The sequence below is a fragment of the Myotis nattereri genome (assembly GCF_964212035.1).
Source record: "Myotis nattereri genome assembly, chromosome: 2".
NCBI lineage: Eukaryota > Metazoa > Chordata > Mammalia > Chiroptera > Vespertilionidae > Myotis > Myotis nattereri.
This window is the reverse complement of record NC_138076.1, coordinates 196417771-196445287: the sequence shown is the minus strand read 5'-3', so window position 1 is coordinate 196445287 and position 27517 is coordinate 196417771. Positions and strand designations below refer to the sequence as shown.

Genomic DNA, 27517 nt, shown 5'->3' with positions numbered 1-27517 from the left:
CTGGGAAGGGAGCTTGGATCTCATAAATGGTTTGAGATCACTACTGCTAAAGAGATCTCACAAAGCTCCAAAATTCTTGACTCAAAAGATTAATTCTAAAATTCAGGGGCTTGGAAATCAGGATACTTTATACCTCCCTCCAAAGCACATCAAAATAGTATGGACTCAAAACTCCAGAAGAGCTAGCTGGAGGGCCCAAGCCCTGTAACATCTCCAAGCACAAACTGGTGAGCTCTGCCACTAGCACATCACAGAAAATGGAGAACTTATTCAAAGATAGCTACTGAACATTAGCACCATAGTAAACATGGCTCATATAGCTAAACTAGATTGTTTATCCCACAAGATAACATTCATTTATAGCTTGAATGCTGAAAGCGGCTTTTTAATGTATAATAAAAGGTCTAAGTACAGAAGTCAGATTTCTCTTCCTATGAGAAAAACATTAAAATACAAAACAGCATCCCAGAGGCAATAAATGTTACTGTGCTAAACATACAAATTAAGGCTTTACCTTAGAATACATAACTATTTTGAAAATTTGTTGAAACATCCCCCAAAATAATTTACATAAAATTCAAACAGTTTGTTCAAAAATTGGTAGTGGGGTTCAGTTCAAGTATTATGCATCTTACATTCAACTTATGCACTTAGCTGCTTTAATAAGTCACTATAACCTCACTTCCTGAAATATCACCCATAATGTTATAAATCTAAACCAGTCGAGGTACAGGGTGCTAAAGAATTTGGTTCACTAATGAAAAAGACTAATAATTTAACTTTTCTAACTAGAACAAGACCTAATCATGGAAAATTTTCCTGTTTTTGTGGTTTTAAATGCATTTTTGGTTTACCAAGCAAGCTGAATACCTTTCCTAATAAAAGTAGCACTGGACAAAGGATCTAAATGTTATTTTACTAAATCAAGGTTTCAAGTTGTACAATATTCCTAAGTCATGTTACAAATAGATCTTTCCAATGCCAGAGGAAAAAAATGAAAGATAAGGACTAATATAAGGTCCTAAAGATAAGGTCCTAAAAAAAAGGCAAAATATTCCTAAAGCTGTATATTAATTTATGAAGCTTCTCCTACTATATACATGTGTAGATCTTGTTTAGCCACTATATCAGAAAAAAAAGTTTCAGTGTAAAGGTCTAAATCCAGATAAAAAGCTCTACATTTCCCTACATTAAGTTTAGCTATTTTCTGTGCAAAATTATAACCACAGACATTGAAATGTAGCTCTTAGGTCTGAAAATGTCTTTATTTTTTAGAAAATGGATTCCAGGAAGGTTAAAAAGCAATACCAGAAGGTATGGGTGCAGAACTGGATGTAGTCATTCAAAGCATTCAAATAAGAATATGGCAATATAAATATTTGAAAAGCATCTTTTTGGTGTTCAAAACAAAATGCTTAAGTCATTCCTAACTAATTTGAACTTTATAGTATTTTCTAGACAGGAGAAAAAACAGTTAACATGAAAGTCCTGAAAGCTTTTTCCATGGTTAATTACATTAGATGGTTTGCCTTTGATCAAATTCCTTCCTTTTTAAACACGAATAGAAGTATTATATAGGTCCACTGTTAAACAGACAACATGTCGCAAATCAATTCTGGTATAATGTATTCCAACAAGGCTTACAAAATAAAAGACGTTAATGTGGCTTTGGACTAAGGTTAATAGTCATCTCCTCTGCTGACAACTTCTTTACATGTTGGACGCAACAGTATAGTATGTTCAAACTGTGCTGTATATGATCCTTTAATGTCACATAATGGTGGATATGGATCTACAATGCCCAAGTCACACAGATTCTTCAAAGCCATCAAGTATTTACTTTCTCCCAAGCGATCCAGCCATCTCCGGCAAAAGGCAAGGGTGCCAAAGTTTTCATTGATGACATTTAACAAGTGTTTTGTTCTTGGAAGCCTAAAAGGAGAAAATCCAAGATTAATAGTTAGCTAAAAAGTTACCAAAACTCACTTCCCCACTAAGGAAAACTCAAATGGTAGCTGTGGCTTCACTTACAAGTTTTAAAAAAATTTTGTTGTTGCCTGTTTCCACATTCAAAAGCCAGGATATATAAGAGCTCATATCTAATTATAGATGGCAGCTGAATAGGAAGCCAGATGAAGGCTCTTAACATGTCTGTGCCTATGCATGTGTGAAATTCCCAATACAGACTCACCAACAGTATTCTGGTGAGAATTTTTTTTTATAGGCATCAAGCGGAAAGACCTGCCCATAAAGTAGGTGTAAATCTTTCACCCACCTACCCAAAAAGATTTTTTTAAAGTAAATAAAAAGTTTACCAAATATAAGAAAAAAATCTAGACATACTGCAAAATTATTATCTCTGAAATTATTACAATTATTAGAAACTGGACCTGAAGAAAATAGTTACCTACATCATTTTCATCTCAGTTAAAATTTTTAACAGGCCAATCTCTGCTGCATTATGGAAATCCACAGAATTTAATATTAAGCTATAAAGCTGTATCACTGTGGATATTTTTCACATTTTTAAAATAGCTGTTAACTGGGAAGAGAACGTCACTAGTCATACAGAAATAAGTCTCTCACCTTATTGGCACATGTCCAACATCAAAATTTTTCATGTAATGTGAACATTCCATATCATCATGAACAACGCCTTTTCCTGTGCTACCGAAGGTTTCAATGGCATATACTTCTCCTTCCTAAAAAACACATTAGAATAGGGAGACAAGAAAAATTAAGAACAAATTAAAATTAGCATATCTTAACGTCAGGCTGAGGTATTCCCTACTTCATGGAAGAAACAACATGAAATAACGTTGGCAGTCCTTATCCACCTTTCCCTGCTTTTTACGTCCTAAGCGCTTTTTGGTCTTTCTGCGTCCTCTTTTTAGAATGCAGGCTTTACATGGGCAGGGAATTTTGTTTTGTTCACTACTCTATCCTTAGTGCCTACTGAAGAGACTGGAAGGCACATCCATGATGCTCAGTAAATATTCACTACGTGCTGAATGAATAATCCTGTGACATACCCAATTTTACATAACTGACTTGAGCCCTGATCTGACTAGATAAAATTTGCACACTAATGCCATGGCCGGTGTGGCTCAGTTGGTTGTGCGTCGTCCTGAGTACCAAAAGGTTGCCAGTTTGATTCCCGGTCAGGGCATATACTCAAATTGCAGATTCAATCCCCGACTGGGGTGTGTGCAGGAGGCAATCTCTCTCTCTAAAATCAATAAAAGCATATTTAAAAAAAATGTGCATACTAATATGGCCCAATCCCTGTCAAGGTAAATATAAATGGCAAGTTAATTTTGCTCAACATACTATCACTAGCTTTGGTTTGGGGAAAAAAAATCAAAATGCTTCACAAAGAACATACATACCTCCATTCTTGTTGCCTCTCCTCCTTTCACAATGGGCACTGTTTTCCCAGCATGTATTCTGTATGGCCCAATTGAATGTCCATTTAGATTACGGATTGGTTTCACTGGCATAGTAAGAAAAAAAGTTATTCAGAACTCTTGACCTTTAAGTATGAAGTTCAAGCATTTATTTACAAACAACATATGGCTCTACAAAATAACCTCACCTTAAGGTAGTTAAAATACAAAGTGGAAGACTAGTGTAATATAAAAAGATGTTTATTACAATGTTATTAATTAAAAACTAGAAGGGAGTAAGGAGAGATGGTGGAAAAAGAATAAACTATGTGATGAGGACACAAGGGGCGTCCATCTAAAGAGGTACTGTTAATCAATAAAAAGTCATAAAATGCCATGTATACAATAATTACAAACATGAAAATTATATATTGTTATGGACTAAAACGCAATGTAAAAATGAGTGTTTTGTGTTAAAATGATTAGATTTATGAAACCTTAAATTTTATTACTCTATCAACATTTCCAATGTTAAAAAAGAAAATCTTAAACAGCCCCAAGGTCCTGAGATTCATGATAGAATAAACAAACTGTGGTATAGTCACACAATAGAATGCTACTCAAAAATATAAACAAAACACTAGGGATACACTGAACTGAATAAAACCTAAAAAAAAAAAAATGAGCAAAGGAAGGCACAGTTATACACATACTGTGCAATGGAATGCATATGTATACACTAGAGGCCCGGTGCACGAATTTGTGCACGGAGGGGTTGGGGAGGGGAGGGACACAGGAGATTGGCTGGGGGTGGGGGGGAGGGGCCAGGGGAGGTTGGCTGCTGGCCCTCAGCTGTCCTGGAAAAGGTACTGCATATGCCACCATCCACCCCTGGTTCCCCATCCCAGCCCAGGCCCGAAGGCCCCAGCAGGGTTGGAAGAGGAGGCAACGGTCGCTGGGCAGGTCACAGAAGGAACGGACGCCAGAGGCCAACGCTGCCCTTGGTGCCCTGCCACTGTGCAGTTCCCCACCTCCCTGCCTCCTCCTTCCCTCACTGCTGCACCACCACCATGGCGGGCGGGCGGGTGGCCCTGGGGAAAGGAGAGAACGGTAGCAAGACAAACCCTTGTATCGGGGGCTGACATTCAACAGATCACAGCGAGGGAGCTGCTTTGCTACATATGAAACCCTGACCCAGAATCAGGTCTCTACGAATGGTTTAGCACCAGGGGCCGATGGGGGCAGGCCAGGGGGGAGGGGGGTGGCCGCGAGGGTTGGCTGTGGGAGCACACTGACCACCTGCATTGAACACCTGCCCCCTGGTGGTCAGCGAGCGTCACCGCAACTGGTGGACCAGTCATTGCGGTCATTTGGTCGTAATGGTCGCTTAGGCTTTTATATATAAAGACTAGAGGCCCGGTGCACAAAAATTTGTGCACTCAGGGGGAGGGGGGACCCTCAGGCCGGCCTGTGTCCTCTCGCAGTCTGGGACCCTCGGGAGATAACGACCTGCTGGCTTAGGCCTGCTCCCAGGAGGCAGAGGGCAGGCAGAATCCCTAGGTGCAGCCCCCCGTCATGCACAGAGCAGGGCGGATTGGGAGGTTGCGATCCACCCTCAGTCACGCTCAGGGTAGGGCCGATTGGAGGGTTGGGGCACCACCCCGTCACACTCAAGGCAGGCTCAATGGGGAGGTTGTGGCGCCACCCCGTCACGCACAGAGCAGGGCCAATCAGGGGGTTGGGGCGCTGCCCCGTCACGCACAGAGCAGGGCTAATCAGGGGGTTGGGGTGCAGCCCTCTATCACCCACAGAGCAGGGTCGATCAGGAGGTTGGGGCGCTGCCACTGTCACACTCAGGGCAAGGCCAATGGGGAGGTTATGGCTCTACCCCATCACACACAGAGCAGGGCCCGTGGGGGGACCGGGGGGTTGGGGCACCGCACCCTGTCACACACAGAGCAGGGCCGATCAGGGGGTTGGGGCGCCGCACCCTGTCACACACAGAGCCGCAGGGCGATCAGAGGGTTGGGGAGCTCCCCCCTATCAGGCACAGAGCAGGGCTGATCAGGGGGTTGGGGCGCCTTCCCCTGTCACGAACGGAGCAGGGCGGATAGGGAGGTTGTGGCCCCGGCCCCTGTCACACACAAGAGCCGCAAGGCGATCAGGGGGTTTGGGCGCTGCCCCCCGTCACACTGATCCCGGTGCCGGGAGGCCTCTCAGCTTCGCTGATCCCGGTGCTGGGAGGCATATTACCCTTTTACTATATAGGATAGAGGCCTGGTGCACAAGTGGGGGCCGGCTGGTTTGCCCTGAAGGGTGTCCTGGATCAGGGTGGGGTGCCTGGCCAGCCTGTATGAGGGGATGATGGCTGTTTGCAGCTGGTCACACACCTTTCAGGGTGGGGGTCCCCACAGGGGTGCCTGGCCAGTCTGGGTGAGAGGCTGAGGGCTGTTTTCAGGCTGGCAGGTGACTGAAGCTCCCAACCGCTCCTTTTTTCTTTTTTATTCTGGGCCAGCTTTAGCTCTGGCTCCAGCTCTGAGGCCTCTGCTGCTGAAAGCAGGTATCTGGTTTGTTTGGGTTCTATAATCAAAACACTGTATCAACTCCAGCTCTGAGATCCCGGCTGGCTGAAAGCAGGTTTCTGGGGTTTTGTTTAGATTCTATATTTGTATCAATGTTTCTAACTGCAAGCTCAGAGGCCGGCAAGGCAGGCGGGGAACGTTGAAGTCCTCCATCACTGAAGCAAGCAAGCCTCATGTTAGCGTCAAGCTGCCTGGCTGCCGGCCACCATCTTGGCTGGCAGTTAATTTGCATATCACCCTGATTAGCCAATGGGAAGTAAGGCTAATTACCATGTTTCTCTTTTATTAGATAGTATGTGCATTTAATATTTTCAAAATTAGGCATAATTACGTAACTGTTTAGGGATATGTAACTAGAACGTAAAAGGTATAAAGAAAAGCAAATGCAAATACTTTACTACTTAACATAGTGGTTTACTAGAGGAAGGCTACTGTAACTGAGAAGGCCTATACCAGTGATGGCGAACCTACGCGAACTCATTTTTTTGGTTGATTTTTCTGTTACATGGCATTTAAATATATAAAATAAATATCAAAAATATAAGTCTTTGTTTTAGTATGGTTGCAAATATCAAAAAATTTCTATATGTGACACGGCACCAGAGTTAAGTTAGGGTTTTTCAAAATGCTGACACGCCGAGCTCAAAAGGTTTGCCATCACTGGCCTATACAGATAGAACTAGAGGGCTAGTGCATGACACTCACGCACTGGGGGGGTGTGTGTTCCCTCAACCCGGCCTGCACCCTCTCACAGTCCGGGACCCCTCAGGGGATGTCCGACTGCTGGTTAGGCCTGATTCCCCCAGGGAGTGGGCCTAAGCCAGCAGGCGGACATCCCTCTCGCAATCTGGGATCCCTTGCTCCTTACTACCTGCCTGCTCACTCCTTACAACCTGGCTCACTGCTCCTTAGTGCTGCTATGGAGGCAGGAGAGGTTCCCGCCACCACTGCCATGAGCCTGGCTCAGGGCCTCTGGGAGGGCACTGACCACCAGGGGCCAGTGCGCATCATAGCGACTGGTCGTTCCACTGTTCAGTCGATTTGCATATTGGCCTCTTATTATATAGGATATTATACAAATAGTGTTGATTATAGTCCAAAATAAAAAATGTTTAAAAATATTTAGCTGTACAGTGCTAGAATCCTTAGGATGAGCTACCTTTCTTCTAGGGCAGAATTAGGTAGCAAGGTTTTTTCCAAATCTGTAACAGTGAAAAAATAACAAGTATATTACAACTTTAGGGGGTGGTACAGAAAAATAAAACTCTCAGCTCTTCAAAAAATATTCCTTTTTATATAAATAATAAGCTAAATGTACTTAAAAGTCAGCAAGTATTACTATGTCTGTAAGACCTGTCAAACTGACCCATTGGGCCAAAAAAAAATACATTTAAATAAAAGATTTTCTAGACTCTGCACTTCCACCATGGCTTTCATTGCCAAGTCGTTCTACAACCTCACTATTAGCAGCTTGGCTGGGGAGAAGACAGATTTCAATACATTTTGAGGCAGGGCAGTGCTGATTGAGAATGTAGCATCGCTCTGAGCCAGCTCAACGAGCTGCAACTTTCCCAGGTACCTGGTGGTTCTTGGCTTCCCTTGCAACCAATTTGGACATCAGGAGAAGTGTCAGAATGAGATTCTAAACAATCTCAAGTATGTTTTCTCTTGGGGCTGGATTCCAGCCCACCTTTACCCTTGCCCAAAAGTGTGAGGTGTATGGTCAGAACAAGCATCCTGTCTTCACCTACCTGAAGAACAAGTTCCCCGACCCTTATGATGACCCATTTTCTCTCATGACCAATCCCAAGTTCATCATTTGGAGTCCAGTGTGCCACTCAGACATGGCCTGGAATCTTAAGAAGTTCCTTACCAGGCCAAATGGGGGAGCCCTTCTGACACTACCGCTGCACTTTCCCCTCCTTCAACATTGAGCCTGATACCAAGAGTCTCCTCAAAGTTGCCATATAGACACTGGCTGCTAAGCACACAGATCTACTCCATCCAGCCCGAGTATCTCTCCTTAGGATTCAGAGTGTCCTTGGGAGACACTGCTGGACCTAAGCTTTCCCTTGAGATCAGTCTCCATCATCAAAGAGTCTTGCCTTTCCTGTCTGCCTGTTGCCTTTTTATCTTCCAACCTTCTGGTTGGTGATTCAACTTGGCCTCCAAGACTTGGGCGGACTCTGGGCCTTCACAGAATGATGGCACCCCCCTCCTATATGGGTGCTGTCTGAGGAACGTGAAGAGCCTGCGCCAGCCTGCTAGCTGAGTCCAATAAAGGGCAGGTGTGGCAATGGCCAAAAAAAAAAAAAAAAAAGACTTTTAAACAAAAATGCATTTAAATAAAAAACCAACCGAACATATAACAAACTTACACAGAAGAAACAGGGCACAAAGGTATCCATTTTTATTTTTTCAGGTTTTGACAGTGTCAGGCTAATTCTGGAACCAACAGCTGTAAAGGTAACTTTCAAATTCTATTACCTTCCTGCTCAAAGTAAGTAGGTAAAATTGCCTCCCTTGATGGCCCAGCTCTGGATTATGGTTTTTGGGAATTGCTTCTGAAAGTTAAGTCTATAGCCTAGTTCTTCAACTCCCAATTTCATGATTTGTCCATACCCTTTCTGCTCTAACTAGTAAAAATGCCAGCCAAAAATGTTGTACTAGCTTAGTGGAAAAGGTAAGGAGACAGGTATTAAAGATTACAATACTGCAGTGGCTGAAAGTCAAATTGTCACCTAGTACAGACCTTGAAAGCAAGATCAAACAGAACTGGAAGAAGATAGAAAAGAACGTTTTGAGAGGGACTTGAATGTACATTATTTGTTATGACACCAATCCCAAAACTGGGGTGAAAAATAAAAATATTTGTTAAATACTAATAAATTTCAGACACTATCATAAAATTTATATCCTATATAATAAAAACCTAATATGCTAAGTGTCTGGTCATCTGATCAACCAATCAAAGCGTGATATGCTAATGATATGCTAAGGCCGCTCAAATGCTCACTATGACATGCACTGACCACCAGGAGGCAGACGCTCTGACCAGTAGGTTAGATTGCCGCTGGAGTCCAGCTGACCATGACTGGGCAAGACGGGCCTGACATGCCCTGGAGCCTTCCCGAGGTCCCTCCCCAGCTGGCAACCTCCCGCATCCCTCCTTGGCCCCGATTGTGCACCTGTGGGGTTCCTTGGCCTGGCCTGCACCCTCTCACAATCTGGGGATGTTGGAGAGCTGGTTTTGGCCCAATCCTGCAGGCCAGGCTGAGGGACCCCACTAGTGCACAAATTTGTGCACTGGGCCTCTAGTTTGTAAATAAACAAACAAACAAAAAATCATACCATTAATCCTATTACACTAAAAAACAAACAAACTTGGGTTCTTAAAAGGTTATAGGATTATCTAAGCTCAAAGATAGGCCTGCCTGACCCCAAAGCATGTTTTCCTCATTCTCATACCACCTCCCATCCAAGTGTGAGTAGCTTTTATCTAGAAAGTTACCTTAATAGCTATTGGTCCCAGAATTAGCCTGTGGCTGTCAAAAACCTGTCTAATATGAAATGGACATCCCTGTGCCTTGCTTCTTCTGTGTAACTCAGTTATGTTATTTTATTTAAATGCATTTTTTGTTTTAAAGAAATTTTTTTAAGAGAAATCTGTTTTTACTTAAATGTATTTTTGGTTGGTCTCAGAGGAAGAATTACTGTTGCACTGGCTAAAAACATAATATTATTATGAACAGGGTAATGCAAAGAATGCTGCATTATATGAATTTACTGAAGGGTAAGGAAGCATGACAGATGCCACTCAAAGGACTATAAAGGAGATAGGATATGGTTAAAGGAAATGTAGGAATTCTGTAAGAACGTTATTAGGACAGCTGGAACAGAAAGCTATGATGATGGTGGCAGAAGAGTGGTCATATAGATGTTGGGAGTCCAACAAGGCTGGACTGAGGAGGAGCACAGGTGACTCTGGGACTGTGTACCTAAGGCAGTGGCTAGGAAAGAGAAGCAGGCAGACGAAATAAAGATTACAAGACATGCCCTGGTCAGCATTGCTCAGTGGGTAGAGTCAGCCCATACTCCGAAAGTTTGAGGGTTTGATTCCTAGTCAAAGGCACGTACCAGGGTTGCAGGTTCAGTCCCCCAACCCCTGTTGGGGTGTGTGAAGGAGGCAACCAACTTTTCTCCCTTTCTTTTTCCCTCCCCCTCCTCCCTTCCACTCCCTCTAAAAATCAATGGAAAAAATATACTTGGGTGAGAATTAAAAACAACAACAAAGATTAAAGAACACACAAGGAATAAACCGGCCTCTCAATTTTGTATTTAACTTCTCTTGAGTTATGCAAAAGATAATTCCAGGGATAGTACATATTACTTCAAGACAGCACTAATTCAGTACTCACTGAGGCAATTGTGATCTGACTAGTCACAGAAAACCTAGTCTGCATTTTGGCCACCCTGGGATAAATCCCCAAGTGTCTTCTTATCAGCTACCAGAGGAGACTGGCAACAATTCCCAGCTAACAACCACATACTCCTCCTACCATAAGCAGATCATTTCCCCATTTTCCCTCTATATTCTCAAGCGATAAAGATGAAGCAGCTGACCCAAAGAAAGCACTCAACACTCTTCTCTAAAACTAATTTTGCAAAGCTCACACCATTTTAAGTAAGATACATTTTTAAAGAACACACCTTGATATGTCTTCCCATCTATTTCGACCTCATAGGATTCCATAACTTCTTGAATGGCCTCACCAACATCACATAGACGAACATCAATTCCAGCACACTAAAGACCAAATAATGTATAGTGTTATTCAAAGCGCAGAATTTTACATTAGCTTAACTTCAAAACTGCTTTGTACATTGTAACTTTCTCTATAAAAACCTTTGGTACATTATATAATTACCCACCTAAAACCCTAAGGGCAGTGGAGTAGTCTTACATAACTCAAACACCTTCAACAGCTTATAATGTGCTCAAAATATGTTGAATGAAATAGTGATTACAGTTCACATACCTTTATTCCAGTGTTAGTGGCATCTTTTACAGCTTTTAATAATGTATCATATTTGGGATTAAAAGTGACAGTAAAAGCACAATCAATAATCCTACCTGAAAGAAAAAATTCTCATTTAAATTTACTTATCAGCTAGCTGATTTATCTATTTTATAGCATCTACTCTATTGCTTATCCTTGCTAGTTAACAGGAAAATAAAACGATGGGCTCAAATGAAAGCAGCACTCTAAGTACGCATTCATAACCAAAGGGAAAAAAGTAAAATTATTAAGTTATATGAAGGATTCAGGATGAAAAGATAATTCCAGTGGTAGTACATATTACTTCAAGATAGCACTAATTCAGTATCACTGAGGCAGTTATGCAAAAATATAAACAGAAACCAATCAAAGCTAGAAAAGCCTAGGGAACTAGGAAACAGCAATCCAGGCAGAGAATATGTGTAGGTCCCCACGATGCTAACCATCATTCCAGCTTCTTCAATTTAATAAAAGCTTAGGTGAGTACTTAATTTAAGCTTTACTTTTCAGCTGTTAAAGTGAGATAAAACGATACTTGCAGAAAAGCTAACAAGTATAAACGTTGGTAAACTTAAAGGTTCTAAGTAAACACTTGATGTTATATGAATAAATGTCTGAAATAATAACTGAAGAAATGTGGGATAATATTTTTCATGCCTTGATACAAAGGGTAAACTTCAATTACCTGACGGCTTTTATTATACTCCATTTAGTAGGAGGCTTTAAAGCCAATTTCAAAATCTACCTCAATACAGCTCTATTAAAAAGTGAGGCATCAAGAAGAAAATTTGGGAGCTCAGCACCTATAGCCCCACCCCATCCAACATAGATAAGACTAGTCCTTTTAGGGAGTGGGGTGAAATTATTTCTAAGAACTCACCACTTATGTGTGTTCCAAAGTCTATCTTACAGATATCATCATACTGTAATACTGTTGTGTCACCAGCATTGGGAGTATAATGGGCAGCACAGTTATTGAGAGAACACCCAGTAGGAAACGCCAGGCCTGCGTTTAATCCATTCTCTTTTATTAGCTTTCGTGAACAATCTTCCAATTTTTCGCTAAAAAATAAAAACAAAATTTGTTTACTTTGACATTTTATATAAGGTATAACCTTATAAACCTTACAGTTAGTTCATCATGTTCAGAAAGTTAAATAAAACTCTCTTAAATTACTTCCTGAAAATAATCTGAGCACTTTCTGAATGTGAATAACAGTTCCCTGAAGCTATAAAAATAGTAGCGCACCTCTAAAAGATAAAAAACTTAATTCCACTAGAAATCTGGAGAAATGAAATGAGAGGACTTAAGTTTCCTAGTAGGTAACATTCTTGACATAGACTAATTTAAATGCTGATTACACTTTATTTGCTCAATGTTGCATATTTTGAAATATGAATCAGAGAATTAGGTTGCCTCTTACAGCTAATTATTTCTCAACAGGAAACTAAAGAAATAATTACTTTTATTGGTTTCTTCATTACATTATAAATGTTTTGTGTCCAAGAATTTTAATATGAACTGCTAGATAGCAAACCAATAGAGTTTAGGACAAAATATAAGAATAATGGGTGCATTTGCACATGAGTGTACGTGAATACAAAATAGGATGGGTGAAGTATAAATGCCTCTAATGGTTTCCTTGTAACATCAACATTACAAGAATTTAGAAGACGTTTCTAGAACCTTCATTTAAAGTAGTAATGAAAGCCAAACATTACAACTGAAAAGTCAACTCTAAAAAATAATTATTTTTCTCATGTTCTTACAAAATCATATTCCTTTTACCAGATTTCTATCATTGTCATCCCAGGCTTAATCCAGCTCATAACATATTTTCTAACTTGTCGATGTGCTTCTGCAGCTTCTCGAAAATCATTCCAAATCTCTTCACTAGCTTGATCTAAGGCTTTCTTTTCTTCACTTGTAGTTCTCCAAGCAGCTGTTCGCCTTTATAGTACACATAGCATAGTATTAGTAATTTAAGAAACAGCACAATAAACATAAAACCTGAGATAAAAATATACTAATATAAGACATTTTAGATAAAAATATTACATATTTAATTTCTTTCACTAAATGTCAGCATAACTTCTGAATACAAGTAGTCAAACACTTGTAATCAAGCCAAATCATAATAAATATTTTCCAAGAATCTTAAAAAAAAAAATCAAGTGAGATTGCATTCATAGTCAGAGGACTAATACCATGCCACAGAAAATAACACAAAACTAGAGAACCAGAAAAGTCAGAAGAGTCCTAGATACCAAGCAGGTAGGAGAAAAAGTCATCATTCCACTCGAGGTAATATATATAATAAGAGGATTCAAAAGAGCACACCAAAATTTAGCATTTAACTTCACCAGTAGGGCAAGTACTAATACAAAGACTTGACCTGGAATCTGCATATATATACATATATACATATATACATATATATATATATATATATGTATATATATACATATACATACATATATGTATATATATATATACACACACACACACACACACACACATATACATAGGAATATATATATATTCCTCAAAGCATAAAATATTATGGCTTTTGCAGGAGTTTTCTAACTGTGTGTGTGTGTGTGTATGGTAATCTTCCTTGAAGGATATGGCTCACATTTTAAAAGTGCTAGGAGTAACAGATTTTTTTTCAGTATCTGGGAATGAGGAAATCCACTGATTGCCTTTAAGCAGTACATTTTGAAAACGGTTTTCAAATGAAAATCTTTGAAAAAGTTATCCTTTCACACATTCTTAAGAAATACTGAATACATAAGGCCTAGCCAGATAGCTCAGTTGGTTAGAGCACTGTCCCTACTATATGCAAAGGTTTTGAGTTCGATTTCTGGTCAGGCCACATATAAGAAACCACCAATGAATGCATAAACAAGTGGAACAACAAACTGATGTTTCTCTCCTCTCCCACTCTCTGAAATAAAATAATTTAAAAAATACTGTATAGTTCACAAACGCAGTGATCACGGAGGTATATACATTATACTTAGTATGAAAGTGATGCTTTCAAATTATTCCTATGGCCTTAAGTTAGTGGCTGGCAAACTATGTGGCCTGCAGGTAAATCCAGCCTGGCACCTGTTTTGTAAGTAATATTTAACTGCTGTTCTCGCTTGTGTGGCTCAGCTGGTTGGGTCAGTCCTACGCACTGACGGGTTGCAGGCTTGATCTCCAGTAGGGGGCGTGCAAGAGGCAGTTAATCAATGTTTCATTCTCACATTGATGTTTCTCCCTGCCCCTCTAAAATCAATAAACATGCTCTAGGGTGAGGATTAAAAAAAAAAAAAAAAAAGAAAAGAAAAGAAAGAAATGACAGAATTAGAAATTCACCGCAATACAGTGAATAAATTACTGATAAAGGATCATCAATGAATACTAAAATAGCTAAGTGAAAGGTTGTTAAAGACAAGGATATTCCAATGGTTCCAAACTACCCCACAGATTACATGTTAACTGCAAAAAGAAAAAAGTATCTTTAAAAAAAAGAAACAGGGATGATGGTCTTCATATTACCCAAGTGATTAAATAGAGATAAATTAATGAACAATCTGAAATTACATCTGATGCAACAAACTATGGTATAATATGAAGTATTTTAATGTCACTTATAATATATCCCTATGAAATATATTTAGTATAATGCTAATGTAAGCCTTTCCAACTAATTCCGGTTTACAGAAAATACAGAAACAGAAAAAAGTTTAATGACACCACAAGGAAACAATGGGAGAAATCCCAGAACATGAGATTTTTTAAATTACCTGATCTCTTAAAAAAGCCAGTTCAATTGAAGAGATGAAGGTAGGGATTCTAATCATATGCAATGTATGAACCTTGATTGGATCCTGGTTTAGGAGGAAAAATAACTAAAAAGATGTTCCAGGGACAACAGGAAAAATATTCTAAATACGAACATTAGGTAATTATTTACATGATACTGGGAAGTTACTGTTCATATACTTAGCTGTAATAATTTAGAGAATTTCTAATTCTAGGGAGATACTTGAAGTTTCTAGAAGTAAGGACTCAAACTAAGACTTCTTTTTAAATGGCCCAGCCAAAAGAAAAAGATCAACAACAAAAAACCACATACACACACACACAGGGGCAAAAAGTTAATAAGCACTTTTCAATCTGGGTATTGAGTTCCCTTTCACCCTTTCTTATGGAATTCACTATAAAAGTTGAAATCAACAAAGATATTTATTCCAACAAAGGTATTTATTCCATCATTTATAATAGTAAGCAACTAGAATAAAAGGAAAAAAAATAGTAAGCAACTAGAAATAAAGTGTAAGTCCAATAAGAGAAAACTGGACAAATTATGATATGCACACAGATGTGCAAAATTATTCAGCTATTAGAAATACTGTTGGTTTCTTTACTAACATGAAAACAAATTTTAAAAGGAATGATATTGTGATATTAAGTCTACCTTGAAAAAGAGTCCTAGGTATTTATATGAGAGCCGTTAGAGGAAGAAATATTAACAAGTTAACAGTGATTTTACTAGTAATTCACTGGCAGAATTAAGGAGACTTCTATTTTCTTCTTTTTGCTAATCTGTATTTACTAACTATTCTATACTGGGTATGTATGGCTTGTAAAATTAACATTTTCCCCAAAAAATTGTCTACTAAATTTAGAAATAAAGAATTTAAAAATAATACTTCATTCTACTTCTAGATATCCAGAATAAGAGAAAAACCAGTTCCAATTAACATACTACAATGTTCATCACAGGAATTTTCCTAATAAAATATTGAAGTCAATATAAATATTCAAAAATAGGGAAATAACAGAATAACAGCCAGATACAGAATAGAATAGCATTACAGCCATTAAAAAATTGGTTTAAAAAACTTTTAATAACACTGGAAATAAACATAGAATGTTGTATTTTTTAAAAGGGCAACAACCGCCCTGACCGGTGTGGCTCCGTGGATAGAGCGTCGGCCTGTGGACTGAAGGGTCCCAGGTTCGATTCCGGTCAAGGGCATGTACCTTGGTTGCGGGCACACCCCCAGGAGGGGGTGTGCAGGAGGCAGCTGATAGTTTCTCTCTCATCGATGTTTCTAACTCTCTATCCCTCTCCCTTCCTCTCTGTAGAAAATTAATAAATTTTTTTTTTAAAAAAGGGCAACAACCAGTGTAATAAAAATGGATTCAGCTCTAGCTGGTTTGGCTCCACGGATAGAGCATCGGCCTAGAGACTGAAGGGTCCCAGGGTAAAGGGAACATGCCCAGGTTGTAGGTTTGATCCTCAGTAGGGGGCACGCAGGAGGCAGCCGATCAATGATTCTATCACATCACTGATGTTTCTCTTTTCTCTCTATCTCTCTCCCTCTTCCTTCCTCTCTGAAATAAAAAATAAAAATGGATTCAGACAAAGATCATCAATGGATGCTAAATGGGAGGACAACATAGGAATGAGATATTTTCATATTCACAAATTAGTTTCCCACAAATTAGTAATTACGAGAAGAAAAAAAAGTATTGATAAACCAAAAAAACTTGATAATACCTTATCTAAGTGATATCTACTCTCAAATCAATCAGAAAAATAGTATGCATACAAATTCACCAATGAAACATTTTCTCCATTTGCCTTTTATCTTCCAAGGAAAAAAATGTAATGTTATTTTATATTATATAGAGTATGTATAATTGTCATATTTCATTGACAGAACAATAAAAGTTGCAAAATGTTAAGAATCTAAGTGAAAAGTATACGGGAGTTCTTTGTAATATTCTCACAGTATGGAATTATTCCTGTGAAGTATTACGTATTATTTTAAAATAAAGCAATGTACTCAACATGGGTGGTAGTTACAGTTGAGTTCTTTGTGATAATTCAAGCAATTTACAATCAGTTTATTTAAAAATAATGAGGCAAGATATAAAAATCTATTTAATTTTACCAAATCTATAAGAATATTTATTCTGACCTATTTGCAAATAGTCAAAACTGATTGTATGAATGTCAACAAATACTGAGTTATCAAAAAGCAAACATAACAATACCTTAATTTCTTTTGTATTTCTCTAGGACAGCATATAGCATTGCTTTCAATATTTAAGAAAAGTATCACCCCAAGAGATATTAATCTTCACCTAAGGATATTTTTTTCATTGAATTTTAGAGAGTGGAAGAGACAGAGAAATACTGGTGTGAGAGAGACACATGGATTGGTTGCCTCCTGCATGTGCCCTAGGAATCGAGCCTGCAACTGAAGTACGTGCCCTAGACCCGAAACAAACCCAAGACCCTAAGTCCGAGGGCCAATGCTCTTAACTGGCTAGGGCCAAAATCTGCTTTTCTTAACATTACTTCAAATATTCCACCAATTTACAGTGATATAAAATATTAACAATCTGTTACAACTATAAGAAACCAATGGCTTTCCTCCACTTTAGCAATAAACATCTAGAAACGGAGGTAGAAATAAAAACTCCTTGTTCACATCAGTACAATACCAGAAAACAGTCAAGAATAAATTTAACATGCTTGCTTTGGCAGCACATATACTCAAGTTGGAAAAATACATAACCCCAGCGCAAGGATGACATACAAATTCGTGAAGTGTTCCACATTTAAAAAATATATAATAAATTTAACAAGAATGGGAAAGAACCTACCAGAAAAAAAAAAATCGGAATAAGTGGGAAAATATTTCATGACACTAGATAAAGACAATGTGACATAACTGAAATTTTCTAAAAACAAATACATAAATGTAATGCAATTCTGATGAGAATTCTAACAAGGACATTTCTCTTGGGTGTGTGTGTTAAGATTATATGACAAAATAGCTAAGAAAAGTATGAAAAGGAACTGTGTTTGGGTGTGTGGCAGAGAAGATAAGACTGTTTTATCAAATTATCAAAATAGTATAAAGTTTAGGAAATAAAAATAGTATTAGCACAGGAATAGACAAATAGATCAAAGGAAGAGAATAAATAATACAGAAACTGGTTCCATTATACACGAGAATATATAGTTGAGCCTTGAACAACATGGGGTCTGGGGGGCCTGACCACCAAGCAGTAAAATAACCATCTATTGCTTAATTCAGTCTTCTGCATTTACAGATTCCAAACCACAGATCAAAAACATGTAATTCCAGCCCTGGCTGAGTAGCTCAGTTGGTTGGTTAGAGCATAGTCTTGATACACCAAGGTTGTATGTTCAATCTCCAGTCAGAACACGTACAAAAATCAACCAATGAATGCATAAATAAAATGGAACAACAAACTGATGTTTCTCTCCCCCTTCCTCTCTCTAAAAAATAAAACAAAAAAACAGAAAACCCAATAACCCCACAGCCCTAACCGGTTTGGCTTAGTGGATAGAGCGTCGGCATGCGGAGTCAAGGGTCCCAGGTTCGATTCCAGTCAGGGGCATGTACCTTGGTTGCGGGAACATCCCCAGTGGGGAGTGTGCAGGAGGCAGCTGATCGATGTTTCTCTCTCATCGATGTTTCTGGCTCTCTATCCCTCTCCCTTCCTCTCTGTAAAAAATAAATAAAATATATTAAAAAGAAAAACAACCCACAAAACACATAATTCCATTATATAAGAACTAGAGGCCCGATGCACAGATTCGTGCACTGGTGGAGGGCGTGGCCTGCGGGGACCGACCTGCTATGGGAGCGTACTCACCACCAGGGGGCAGCTTCTGCGTTGAGCATCTGCCCCCTAGTGTCAGTGCACATCATTGCAGCTGGTCGACCGACCGGCCATTCTGGTCATTCTGCTGTTCAGTCACTAGGCTTTTATATAGAGAGATACATGACAAGATGGTTGTTCAATTGCATAGGATAAATTAATAAGCAATTCTAAATTGAATAGGATAAATAATTCTAACACAACTGTCTATTCATTTAGAAAGCATTCCAAACCTTACTTAAAAAATTCCAGACCAATTAAAAATGTAATGAAATACAAAAATAGTGAGTTTGAGAAAATCTAAGACTGCTAGGAACCCAGAAGTATAAAATATAAGCATTCTGTATTTATGTATTTAAAACTTCTGGAAGAGCAAAAGAGCAAAGCCAATATGCACAATAAGCAAAAGATGCTCAAAATCATTAGCAGTCTGGGAATCATAAATTAAAGTATTAAAATATTCTTTGATTCATTAATCTCCCTCTTGGAAAACAGTCACATAGTAAAACTACCAAAGCATAAGCAGGGGTGTACACACACACACACACACACACACACACACACACACACGTATACATAAATGAGATGTTTAATACAGAACTCGAGGCCCGGCACATAAAAATTCATGCATTTGTGGGGGAAGGGAAGTTCCTCAGCCCTCTCACAGTCCGGGACCCCTCAGGGGATGGTCCACCTGCCGGCTTAGGCCCACTCCCCAGGGGATCTCTGGCAGTCCGGGATCCCTCGGGAGATGTCTGACTGACAGCTTAGGCCCACTCAGCAGTCAGACATCCTTAGCACTGACGAAGAGGCGGGAGAGGCTACCGCCACTGCTGCTGCGCTCGTAGCCATCAGCCCAGCTTGTGGTTGAGTGGAGCTCCCCCTGTGGAAGCACACCAATCACCGGGGTCAGCTCCTGCATTGAGTGTCTGCCCCCTGGTGGTCAGTGTGCATCATAGTGACTGGTCATTCTGGGTCATTCAGCCATTAGGGTTAATTTGCATATTGCCCTTTTATTATATAGGATGGTTTATAATAGCAAAAAATACTGGAGACAAAGTAAATGCTCACCAATTAGAAAATGGTGAAATAAAGAATATGTTCACACCATAGAATAATATTATGAAGCCATTCAAAAGAATTACAGAGCTATTCTGACTTAGAAGAACTTTATTTTTTTATTTTAAAAAAATATATTTTATTGATTTTTTTACAGAGAGGAAGGGAGAGGGATAGAGAGCTAGAAACATTGATGAGAAACATCGATCAGCTGCCTCCTGCACACCCCCTCCTGGGGATGTGCCGGCAACCAAGGTACATGCCCTTGACTGGAATTGAACCTGGAACCCTTGACTCCACAGGCCGACGCTCTATCCACTGAGCCAAACCAGTCAGGGCATAGAGGAACTTTAAAGGGTAGTACTGAATGAGGAAAGTAAGGTGGAGGAAAAGTATGCCTGATTTCATTTTTGTAAACAAGCAATGACCAAAACACTCTCCTTATATAAACAGACATAGTTAACACATATATGAGCATAGAAAAATATGGAAGGCTACCTGCTAGATGCTTACATGGGTCTGGAAGGAAGGGAAGGAAGAGGGAACAAGCAAAAAAAAAAAAAAAAAAAAAGAAAATTAAAAATTTTTATTTAAAGATAAATGTGATCACATCCTATGTACCATGAAAATTTATGTAACTAATGTAAAATTATGTGTCTGTACATTTTTTAAATAGATGCATCAAGATAGGATATTGACTGATGAATTCAATTTAAAGAAAAGATGCCTATACCATAAAATTCCCCAACTTTACAGGCTAATTCCCTATGAGTACTGGGAACAAGGAAGGCAGTAAAAATATAACATCATGCTCTTTTCTAATTAACAAAAACAAACAAACGAACAAAAACCTGCCCTGGTTCTGTGGTTAGAGCATTGGCCTGTGCACAGGAAGGTCTTGGGTTTGATTCGAGGTCAAGGGCAAGTACCTGGATTGCAGGCTTGATCCCCGCCCTCAGGGCGCCTGTGGGAGGCAACAAATCCATGCGTCTCTCACATCAATATTTCTCTTTTTCTCTCTCTGCCCCTCCCTGTTCCCTTCCACTCTAAGAGAGAAACAAAACAACAAAAAACAATGCTACAGTAGAAGCTTTCTTAGCCAACTATTGCAACCACTCAATTAACCAATGCTCTTGACTCCCTCTGTAAACATAGTGACTAATTCCCATTGTATTCTGAATATCAGCAGATGACAAGTTCCTCTTCTGAATAGCAGCTAACACTTAATGCTTACTATGTGTCTGTTACTCTGCTAAGTGCTTTGCATATCTTATTATTCCTCAACAACCTTATGAAGTGCCCCACTTTTTTTTTTATTTTTACAGATGAGGAAATAAAACTATAGACATGATAAATTACTTGCCCAAGTCAAAAAGCTAGTGTTAGAGCTAGGATTCAAATGCAGTTAGTTTAGCCCTAGCTTCCATATTCTTAACACATTTCGTACTGCTCAGGAGTTTTCTCGTGTTTCACGCGCCATCTGGTAAGGACTGCTCACGAGTGTTCTCATTTTTCACTCCCATGGAAAAAGGAGCAAATCTAGATACTTAAGTAAATTTTGTTTGGTCCCTCTTCATAGAGGAAAATGTTTCACGCAGTACCATACGTTAAAAAAGTACCTGGAACTTTAATTGTTTAATTGTTTTTGTAAATAAAAATGTTATAATTATTGAAAAACAACACCTAAAGTGCATTATGATTTAAATAATGTGCAGTTTGCTCCAAAACTGGCATATGTCTTAGAGATTTCTATGCGGTACGCAATGTGTTAACCAGTCTGCATAATGCCATTATGTGTCTGCTAACCAGTGGAAACACATATCCTTTCAGAATACTTCCAAGAATTTAGGTGATTTGTTCCCAAAACTTATTTAAGTCACCTGCAGTTACAACTATAATTATGTTATTTAATTATATATATTTCATTTAAAAAATTGTTTCTATGAAAACTAAATTGACTACTCAGAAAAATCTCAATAAAGGCAAGTCATCAAAAAATACTTCTGTCAAATTAAGTAAAGAATTATAAATGGTTTCAGGAAAAAAAATGTAAAGATATAGACAGGCATCAGCTCTCAGATTACTTACTTATTCATAGAAATTCAAAATAAAATAGACTCATAGGGAATGCATTATGGATATGACTTATGGGGGAGAAAGTGGAGTCCAATGCAAATTTATCCTAAAAATGATGAAAACCAAATATTTAAGTTAATTTTTATCAATAAAGACTAGAGGCCCAGTGCACAAAATTTGTGCACAGGTAGGGTCTCTAGTCCTGGCCAGCAATCAGGGATGATCAGGTTCCCTGCCTCCTGACCTCCCCGCCTGTTCCTTCCCTCACCCACTCAGCGTCCTCCCGCCACCACTGGTCACCTGCCATGTTTGGTGCCAATCCCCCCCCCCCCCCCCCCCCCGCCCCGTGGTCAGCGAGCAATCGAACTCCTGGTCTCCTGGTGGAACTCCCGTGGGGACAATTTGCATTTAGCCTTTTATTATATAGGATTTTTGCTTTTTGTAATCCCACTTTTAACATACTTTTTTGATTAACCAAACTGCTGGTCTCAATCATTTTGGATAAGAGGGCTTCTACTGTATTTTCTCTGCAACAAATTCACAAGCTCTTATTAAGGTAGTGGAGAAAAATTAAATCTGCTTTATTGCTAAACTACAACTTTCAAAAGTCAAACTGGAAGTTATTTTATGATCCTTACCCATCTTGTGTGGGTGGGTACTCGCATTCTTGTCCTTTGGGAAATACACCGTTAGGATACAGGTCACATATTGGAACTGAGGGAGGGTCTGTTTGAACTTTTGCTGTGAGATACAAATAAAGCATTAACTTCTGTAGTTGGAAATAAAATTAAGCAGTTATCATTACAGTTTTTCTCAGTTCCTAATGGTTGTGGTATGTCCTGATTTTAAAGAACCTCCTTGATGTTTGTCTCCTTATAGTTAAAAATACCATGCTGGTCACCTCCTCTCTGATTTACTATAGCTTGGGAATAAAAATATTCAATTCCTCAAGACTCCATTATATATTTAAACAGTATATACCTTGGAAGAAAGCACACTTCTAATGTTTTTGTCTTCATTTACTATACTGGAAATGGGATAGCATATAGAGGTTGGCTTTCACAAATACAAATAAAAGCATCAACAAGAAAATAAGAAATCTTATAGCAATAAAGTAGAAATATAAAGCTGTTGTATGTTAATAAAACAAGTTTAAAAACTTATTTCAAGGTTATAATAGGTATAAAGTTAAGAGTATACACACTCAGTGCCAGTACCCAAAGACTTTAGGTAGCCATACACAAATTTCCCAATACTCAAAAAAGTTAACACCTAGCATATGTTTTAAGAACAGTATTTCCCAAACTATGTACTAAAACACCAGTGCTTCAAGATGCTTTGATGTTCTGTTGTTTTGGTTTCTTAAAAAATATATTTTTATTTATTTCAGAGAGGAAGGGAAAGGGAGAGAACATCAATGATGAGAGAGAATCACTGATTGGCTGCCTCTTGCATGCCCCCTACGGGGGATCAAGCCAGCAACCTGGGCATGTGCCCTGACTAGGAATCGAACTGTGACCTCCTGGTTCATAGGTTGGTTGGTACTCAACCACTGAGCCATGCCAGTAGAGCTTCAAGATGCTTTTAAAAGATAGCTAAGAAAGTTGTTTTCTAAAAATTTCCCCCAAATATATATAAGAACTAGTGGTATAGTTCTTATCACATGAAGAACTGCCTTTAGTAACAAATGCTGTATCCAAGGAATGCCAGAAAGCTGCATGGGTTATTTTATGACCTTCAATATATACCTGCAGCATTTATCAACTAAGTTGAAGTATGTGGTTTCCTTTGGATTATTACTGATCTTATGTTATAGATCTTTTAAAGTTTTAACACATATTTTGCTCTTTTGTTCTGCAAGGAGAGAAAAATAATATGCATAAATAAAAATATGATTGTTTATTGAACCAAATCATTTATCTACGAAACCACTTTTTTTGGTTTCCTCCTTTAACCCAAATGCTCAATATCATGATTGTCAGCTAACTGGTTTAAATGGCTTCTATGGGCAAGTAAACTTGAAGACACTTTCTCATGTTTCTCCTAAGAGAGAATATTAGAATTTAAAATTTAAAAAAATCTTAGAGGTCATCTAATTTAGCTTTACACTAAAATTTAATAATCCCGTTTTAAACTCCTGACATTTGGCACTGCGCTCCTAACAGAGGCAGTCAATATTTTCCCAACATTCATTTTGGGTGAACCAAAGTATTATCTCATCACCCTCAGCTTCATCTCATCTACAAATCTGATAAAGATGCTTTTTATATTGTCCACAAATTAAAGGATTCAAAGAGATAATTAGAGAAAACATAAAAAATCTATAATCAAAATATCAATCAGAATTGAACTTTAGCCTTTACCACTTATTAGCTGTGACTTGGACAAATGGCTAAATGTGCCAAGCCTGTTTCCTTATTTACAAGATGAAGAACCAGATGAAATTTTGTATAACCTTTGAAAATTATAATGTACTATATTCAATTATCTAAAACAGTGGTTGGCAAACTCATTAGTCAACAGAGCCAAATATCAACAGTACAACGATTGAAATTTCTTTTGAGAGCCAAATTTTTTAAACTTAAACTATATAGGTAGGTACATTGTTATTAACTTAATTAGGGTACTTCTAAGATGGCCTTTGCTAAAAACGTCCTCAATTTGATTGAGGTACGTTCGCTGAGGTCAACTCCTTCCAACTCTCCCATCCACACTCGTCTTGTATACTTGTCTCAGATAGATGAGTGTGGATGGGAGAGTTGGAAGGGGTCAACCTCAGTGAACGTACCTCAAAACAATGTACCTCCCCCGAGCTGTGTATCCCGTGGCCAACGTGCGCTGCGTCTCCCATCGCCCGACCAACACCCCCCACATTTTCGAACGACACTTCTTCAAAATAGGCTCGCCCAGGCTGAAAACCGACTTCTGCGCATGGGCCACAAGTTTCAACTGCACTGTATGTGCGGGCCCGCATGTGGTATTTTGTGGAAGAGCCATACTCAAAGGGCCAAAAGGCCGCGGTTTGCTGACCACTAATCTAAAACAATGGATAATTAAAATAATCTGTACTACAGTTATCATTAACTATTACTTATAATTCTCTCACTTTCTAGATGAGGATAATAAACTGCCCTTGTACATTACTTGGTTTATTCCAGAAGTGATTAATGATAGTCTACAACAGCGGTTCGCGACCCCTTTGGCGGACGAACGACCCTTTCACAGGGGTCGCCTAAGACCATCCTGCATATCAGATATTTACATTATGATTCATAACAGTAGCAACATTACAGTTATGAAGTAGCAACGAAAATAATTTTATGGTTGGGTCACAACATGAGGAACTGTATTTAAAGGACCAGAAGGTTGAGAACCACTGGTCTACAAGAATATCTAAAGAACACAAATTAGAGGCATCAAAGTAAATGAGAGAGCAAAAATCAAAACATGGTAAGAACATAAAACAGAACCTGAAATGAGGCCAATACAAAAACCACAGATTTGGCTCTAGGCCTTCTAGAATAAAAAAATAAAAAACAAAACATAAAAAAACTCTAGGTTATTTGCATAGTTCATGTTTCTGAGATGAAACACAGTCATTACTCAGGAAAAGCGCAATTATTCCTAACATTAAGACCAGACAAAAAACTCTATCGAGAGTGCTCATAAAGAAATATAACAGTAAGTTCAACAATATCCTCAGAGGAGGCACAATAAAGGCTGGTGGCAGTGGAAGAATTCTACCAAGAGCAAATACAAGGCAGCCCCTTAACACTCCTCCCCGTTTATGTACCTTCACTAGGGAACAATTTTAGAGTATTTAGAGAAATAGATATTATCTCAAGCCATTGTCAGGTAATACATGTCTCACGGGCACACTTTTAACAATTTTTGAATCGAAGAAATATCATAATCTCTAGAAGATTTCTGGAATACAAGTAACCTATGTTCATTAAATACAGACTACACTAGGGGCAGGACTGACATCTTTGAATAGAAGGATCTAACATGGCTGCATGCCTAATAGGAAGAAGACTATCCCATCTCTACCTGGAGACATATCAGGAAAATGGCTGGCAGAGCCATTATCTTTCTTAAACAATAATTTAAGTATTTCTTGCAACACAGAGATAAAAAGGGAAGTCAAGTCCCCAATATTCTGATTCATAAAATTTTAGCCTGAAAGATTTAAAAGATATAACCAGAACTCAGTGGCTCCCAATAGTTCAAGGGGGCTGGCTCGTCTAAGATAATAACTGTTCTGATTTTCAACCCAACTTTTATTCCCCAATACTCTTTAGTCATCCTCTTTAGTCTGCTTAATAGAGTTTTAGGTCCCTGAAGATGTTTGATTATGCCATTTTCAAAAACAAACACAAGTAGGATGATATTTTAAGTAAATCTGAAATAAGTGTAATATAAACATTATTAATAGAACTTCACCATATGCACAAATTTTAAATAATAAGGCTCTTCATTAAATATTAAGAATTTCACAATTTCAAAGCTGGCAGGTGAACTGCAAAATTTGTTTACCCTGTTACCACATAGTAGTACTTTAGTCATCCCCAGACTCATTATTTGAATTATTCAAGATTTTAAGACTTCATCCCTAACTGCAGTAATTTCAACCAATCTATTATTAATATCCTTTAGCTGAATATCAGCTAAAAAAAAAATGACATCAAGATTGTTACACCAAAGTACTTGAAAAATATTTATATCACTAAATCCTACCTCTAGTAAGCCTAAATTTATTTCCCTGACATATCCCAAGATCTTAAGCAACTTCAAACCCACTGATTAATAACCAGTCAAGTAAGATTAACTTAAGACACTAACGTCCTCTCTTCTTCTTCTTCTTTTTCTTCTTCTTTCCAGGTGCTCCATCTCCATCTCCATCTCCATCTCCATCTAAGAAAAGACAATTTCAAATGCATATTCATTTAAACCGAAGGAAGAAGCAAGCAGTCAGGTGTATAGACATATACACTGCATCTGAAATAGCATATGACAAAGTTGACCTAATACTTTTATGATTTCTTATATTGCTAGCTTTAAGTATCAGAATTTGACTTGTGTAATCAAAAGCACTAGTCAACTGCCTGGCCGGTGTGGCTCAGTGGTTGAGCACTGACTCATGAACCAGGAGGTTAGTTTGATTCCCGGTCAGGGCATGTGCCCAGGTGCCAGGCTTAATCCCCAGTAGGGGGTGTGCAGGAAGCAGCTGATCAATGATTTTCTTTCATGATTGATGTTTTTATCTCTCTCTCCTTCTCCCTTTAGTTTGACTTACTCTATTAAAAGAAACGCTGATAAGGTATTTTAATTTTATTGATTTTTTACAGAGAGGAAGGGAGAGGGATAGAGAGTTAGAAACATTGACCAGCTACCTCCTGCACACCCCCTAACTGGGGATGTGTCCGCAACCAAGGTACATGCCCTTGACCTGAACCAAACCCGGGACCCTTCAGTCCGCAGGCCGATGCTTCATCCACTGAGCCAAACCGGACAGGGCTGATAAGGTATTTTTAAATAAAAATATATTAAAAGACATCTTTTTTAAAAAACTAGGAAAAATAACTAGTGTTAGTTTAATACCAATAACAACTGTGTGACTTCAGCTAAAATACTAGTTAACAATTTACATAT

General features: G+C 38.6%; 1 protein-coding gene and 1 pseudogene across 3 annotated transcripts in view; one reads left to right on the top strand and one right to left on the bottom strand.

Moving 5' to 3' along the window:
• Window positions 1-369: 369 nt before the first annotated feature.
• Window positions 370-27517, bottom strand: part of METAP2 (methionyl aminopeptidase 2) — a 37001-nt gene continuing 9853 nt past the window's right edge. For both annotated transcript variants that reach the window (XM_081082910.1, XM_081082911.1), the window contains exons 3-11: window positions 26708-26779; window positions 22504-22606; window positions 12818-12979; window positions 11909-12090; window positions 11008-11102; window positions 10679-10775; window positions 3390-3493; window positions 2587-2702; window positions 370-1932 (exon numbers count right to left, since the gene is read on the bottom strand). In XM_081082910.1, coding sequence (XP_080939036.1) covers window positions 1680-1932; window positions 2587-2702; window positions 3390-3493; window positions 10679-10775; window positions 11008-11102; window positions 11909-12090; window positions 12818-12979; window positions 22504-22606; window positions 26708-26779 — 1184 coding nt within the window. In that variant the 3' untranslated portion in view covers window positions 370-1679. The remainder of the gene's footprint in view (window positions 1933-2586; window positions 2703-3389; window positions 3494-10678; window positions 10776-11007; window positions 11103-11908; window positions 12091-12817; window positions 12980-22503; window positions 22607-26707; window positions 26780-27517) is intronic.
• On the top strand, window positions 7395-7939 carry LOC308514727 (glutathione peroxidase 2-like; annotated as a pseudogene). The gene has a single exon. The product of its transcript is annotated as a glutathione peroxidase 2-like (transcript).